The sequence below is a fragment of the Echinococcus granulosus genome, assembly GCF_000524195.1.
Source record: "Echinococcus granulosus chromosome Unknown EG_S00160, whole genome shotgun sequence".
Classification (NCBI taxonomy): Eukaryota; Metazoa; Platyhelminthes; class Cestoda; order Cyclophyllidea; family Taeniidae; genus Echinococcus; species Echinococcus granulosus.
Genome location: NW_020170540.1, coordinates 7,118 through 12,071, shown reverse-complemented (window position 1 = coordinate 12,071; position 4,954 = coordinate 7,118). Strand labels below are relative to the sequence as shown.

Here is a 4,954-nt window from a genome sequence, read left to right as displayed (position 1 = left end):
AATTCCCTAACCAATTTCGCTAACTACTATCAGAGAGCTGCACTTGACATACCGTGTATTGTACGTTCGTGTGATGGGCCAGATAGTGTGGAATGACCTCCTCCTCAATGGAGAGGAGAATTTGACCATAGAATTTAGCTAGCCTCTTCAGATTCATGGTCTCTCTGTGACCTGTAAATCTTACTAGGGTAGTTGTCCATGCTGGCATAAAGTGATGAGGGCATTCAGGCGAGCAGTCACACCTCAGTCGTAGGATCTGACGAATGAGATAAAGCACTGCGCAGCAGCGCAAACTGGCGGAGTATCGACACAGGTAGTCCTGACACAGACCCAATTCGAAGATGTAATTGCAAGCTTTTCTACTCTGAGAGCAAATAGTGCTTTGTGAAACACATAAACATCTGATTTCATTGAATGATTTGAACATACCCATTCCAGCATGGAAGCTGTAAACTCGGTGAGACCGAACAAATAGAGGTCAAGGAATCTATGCGGTGTTGGAAAATTAATCCTCCTTCCAATGCACTCTCTTAACATTTCTTCCATTCTTAAAATCTGCAAAGGTGATATGAAATCATGGATAATGTTAAAATCTTTGTTACCATAAGTACGACGAAGATGCAGAAGACAAACCTGACCCTGTGTGTATACGTGATTAGCGGTAGTGCAAAGATCAAAATGATTTATTTGGATATTAGGCGATCTGGTGCGAATAGACATTGTAATTGCTGCCAGGGCCAATAACTGATAGTCTTGCCGTGTTATGGGTCGAAGCCAGGTGTACAGATCCATCAGACCTACAGCTGCATGCAAAATTCGCGTTGGAATACCTTTCCACCAAAGTATCTTACAGGAAAAAACCAAAAATACAGTTGAATAATTATCTGTTATACTAAAAACACAACGATATCTCCACCATACTTTTACCAGTATCATCCACTGGATGACGTAGTCACGTGTATCCGGAGCCAAGTAGAATCGGCTGAGGAATTGATGGTTGTACGCTTGCATATATTCTGCATCAAGTCCCAATTCCAGAGTTAAAGTCTGCAAGGAATCACAACATTGATCAAAATCTGGAATGAGATCCATAATTAATGGGGAAACTGACCATCCTACCTTCAGAAACAATTGAATATCTCCTCTTCGAATGGGGTCAGGATAACCAATTATTTGAAAAACCTCCATCAGCTCTTCATAAACTTGATTTTTGATCGGCAAATTGGCAATGAAATGACCTATAAACGGTCTACGGTGTTCAGGGACACGGCTGAAAATCTGCTCAGGATGGTAGACGGTGTCAAAGAAAAGGTCCACTCCTCCGTGTGCACTTCTCACCCGCCCCAACAAATCTGAAAAGTACAGCGCAACATGAGGCTATTCAGCCTAAACGCGAAACATCCGCCTTGCATTAGCAAAAAACTTGAGACAATGAATAAACCATGATAAGGGAAGCCATATTTACCAGCTACTAGTTGGATCATTTGTGGATCTACGGAAGGTCCGTTTGAAGTTGACGATTCGCTTGCAACTGTAACGAAAGAAAATAAGGATGGCATTTAAGTTTCAAATTTTGAAAAACCTTTCCTAAGCCGGACTGCATTGCTCCACCCTGAAGCTTATATTCTTGAAAGCAGAGTAGTTGAGGAATGACTTGCTACATTCTTTGCATATGCTTGAGTTACATCTCGACTTTTTCCTCATCTATTTTCTCTTTTTCACTCAAAAGTGGATTCCGCAGAGCAAATCTTTAAAGGTTTTAGTTAAAATCACTCATCATATCGGTCAGTTTAGAAAACCTTCTTGTGGATTAGTCTCCTACACCCGCTCATACCTCTTGAAATGGGGAAGGTTCAGATATACCATGAGATCTGCAGATACTAAATCAACTGGTGCGCTAAGGGTGATGGTCCAAAAGAACCCCATAAAAAATTATGGACACTGATAAAGTAAATCTATGATTGAATACGGGATTATTTTGATGTACAAGCGAAAAGATAGCTGATGATATTGCAAGGTATTGAGGGCGAGAATTTGACGAGTCCATATTACCAATCATTGGTGCCGATTCTTCCAGCTCTGGCAAAAGTGGATTCAAATTGGGAGTGCCTTCTTCACCTAAAATAGAAAATTTTAAATACTGATAGAGTACGTGTGTCGTTTTTCCTACAAAGACAAAGTAAATCGACTAGGTGCCCTAATAAACAGATTTGTAATGCCTTAATTGTTTGTTTAACTCTCGGTTTTGGCTGCTAGCCACTTAGAGACTTCGCCATAGTAACCTTACCGGTCAGTCTGATCTTCAGGCTATGCTAGGAGCCCCGCCAACTCCTCTGTGCATCAAAAACACACATTTTGCCTCGGTATTATGTTTTTGTCCGGTTCTAGGGAAGTCTCTGTGAGATACACTTCCCCTGACATAAATGATTATTCCATGACTTAAGGAATCGCTAGCTTAATTTTTGTCATCATTATTCGAGGCACTTTTAGATGCATAAGCAAATAAAGAGGCAACATGTTCAAAAAGCAGCATTTGCCTCTTTCTCAATCGGCTCTGCAAGGTGTTACTTAGCCAAAACTAGGGTAGGTTAGATAAACTAACTTTAAGAAAATAAGCATTATAGACCACAGAAAGAGGGAGCTCTGCTTCTTTAATATGCGTGTACTAGGGTGAGATGCAGATTTACCGGGGATGATTAACCTTACCGAAAGCCAGATTCGGCGATTCTTCATGTAGCTCAGATGTGTCTGGAGTTGCCGCGTAGTAAACGTCTTTAAAAAGAGAACAGTGATATAAATAAAATGACTGTAGTGAAGCCCGAAACAAAGGCTTCAGCGCTGTGATAGACACAGAACTGATGGAGTGACTTTGGATTGGCAGATTCTAAAAAGGAGTGCATTTTTTTTCCAGCCACTCAAAAAATCTCCTCTGCTATGATAGTTGCCTGCAAAAGAGCCAAAATTACTGCGAATTAAATTTTGTGCGCCCGGCAGCACTAATGTTGTGTCTGCAGTTGAAGGTTGTTGTCCATCTTGAAATAGAATATACCTTTCCCTGGTATGGTAGATACAACATTTTGATAGAGTAATGGTGTGATTAAGGAATTAAAAATTTAATACACTGCGTGGTAAATGGGCAAAGAATCGCCTTTACTAAGGCATATCTTTAACGGTAAGATGTACTGTTCTTCAAGCAGGCCATGCTCACCTATAACTGGACTCGTTGATTCCCATCGTGGCAGAAATGTGTAAGCGGTGGGAGCATAGCGAAAATCTGCAAGGGAAGAAACAATAAAATGATTACTATGGCTTCAATGATAAGGTAGGCAAAGCATCTGATGGAGTAAATGTACGATTGAGAGATTTGAAAAGAAAATATGTTGCTTACTAGAGGAACAAAGGAATTGTTCTACTAAGGTGTCTCCAAGAGTAAGAAGTAATATTAATCAACAGAGCCAAATTTACCCATCTCTAGATTCGATGCCTCCACTTGGAACAAAGCAGTATCGGGAGATGACGTGCGTTGTCCATCTTAAAGAAAACAACAATGATATGATAACTCTGGCTGTGGTGAAGCCTAAGTATATGGTTTCTCCGATAAGGTAGACGCAATATCTGATGCAGGGGCTGTGTAATGGGTATCTTTGGAAAGGCAATTAAACACTGGCCAGAAAAACAATGAATCTCTTGTACTATAGTGTTTGTCTCCAAGGTAAAAATGTAGGTGTCTCCAAGATGGCCGAATTTACCATGAACTGGATTAAGTGCACCAACTTGCGGTAGTGCTGGGTCTGTAGTTGGGGCTTGGTGAACATCTAAAATAAAAGGTCAACTAGGTGATTGCCGTGGCTGCGATGAGAATCAAATTCAAGTATTTAGTGCTTAGGTCTACACGGCAACTGATGGAGTGATTATACGACAGGTAAATTTAAAAAGACAAGGCTGGACAAACCAAAGATTTGTTCTACTTTAGTACTTGCCTCCCAGAGTACGAAATAAGTTACGTAAAGAGGGACAGATTTACCACGAATCAAATTCAGTGCTTTTGCTTGCCCTGGAGCTGCGTCTTGGGTTGAAGCTTGCTGTCCATCTAAAGAAAAGATTAATAAAGTAAATATTATAGCTTTAATACGATCCGAATTTTAGACTTTATTAATAGAACAGATATAGACTCTGATAGGTTAAAAGTGGGGCAGGAAGATCTAAGAAGTTAGTTGAAATACGTTAATTGTTAGTTGAAACTTCAGTTTGGTAATGAACCAATCAGGGTTACTGTCACTTCACCTTCGCCGGACGACTAACCCTCCTGTTAATACCAGTAGACCCACATGCTTCTCCGTCAATAATGCATATTTTACTAAAGTATTATGCCTTTATTCTCTAGCATAAAAGTCTTGTGGCTCCAAAGAGTTAATCTAGTTACTTAAAAAAATAAAGATTATATTCGACTACGGTGAGTCCCTAGGGCTAGGAAGCAAATTTGCTCAAAAAAGCTAAACTTACCATGAAGGAGATTTTCAACGTTCACATAGAGTGAAGATGGGTCTGCAGTTAGAATATGCTGTTCACCTTCAGGAGGAGGGAAATAAAATGATTAATAGGACCCGAGTAAAGTCCTAAACTGAGGAATCGCTGATAAGGAAGAGAGAATACCTAAAAAAGAGATATTAAGATCACAAGATTTCTAGGGGTAATTAAATAATTAAAAGAGACAAATTTAGATTTTAATAATAGGTCAACAGCAAAAAGACGTAGGTGGTGTAAAAAGGAAAAAAGGAAAATAGAGATTCAGTGAAATTATATGAGGCCGGAAAATAAAAAATAGAAAAAAGAGGAAAGAAGTACAAAAAAAAAGAAAAGAAAGGACTAAAAAAGACGGTAAAAAAATATAACGGTAAAAAAAATAATCATGTGATAAGAGGAGTAGGAGGGCATAAAGGTATTGCACGGCAAA

General features: G+C 39.5%; 2 protein-coding genes across 2 annotated transcripts in view; both read right to left on the bottom strand. All coding sequences in view use genetic code 11, as the record gives it.

Annotated features, from left to right (window-relative positions):
• Positions 1–19: 19 nt before the first annotated feature.
• EGR_09668 (Cyclin-B1-1) lies at positions 20–1,092 on the bottom strand (the record flags this gene model as incomplete). The annotated part of the gene is made up of 4 exons (XM_024498917.1): positions 20–364; positions 430–555; positions 634–846; positions 922–1,092. The coding sequence occupies 4 exons, from the start codon at positions 1,090–1,092 to the stop codon at positions 20–22; spliced, it is 855 nt and encodes a 284-aa protein (XP_024346656.1).
• An 805-nt stretch (positions 1,093–1,897) lies between these two features.
• EGR_09667 (hypothetical protein) overlaps positions 1,898–4,954 on the bottom strand; it is a gene marked incomplete at both ends in the record, with an annotated part of 6,238 nt that continues 3,181 nt past the window's right edge. The window contains 3 exons of the mRNA XM_024498916.1: positions 1,898–2,118; positions 2,707–2,772; positions 3,953–4,090. Coding sequence (XP_024346655.1) covers positions 1,898–2,118; positions 2,707–2,772; positions 3,953–4,090 — 425 coding nt within the window. The remainder of the gene's footprint in view (positions 2,119–2,706; positions 2,773–3,952; positions 4,091–4,954) is intronic.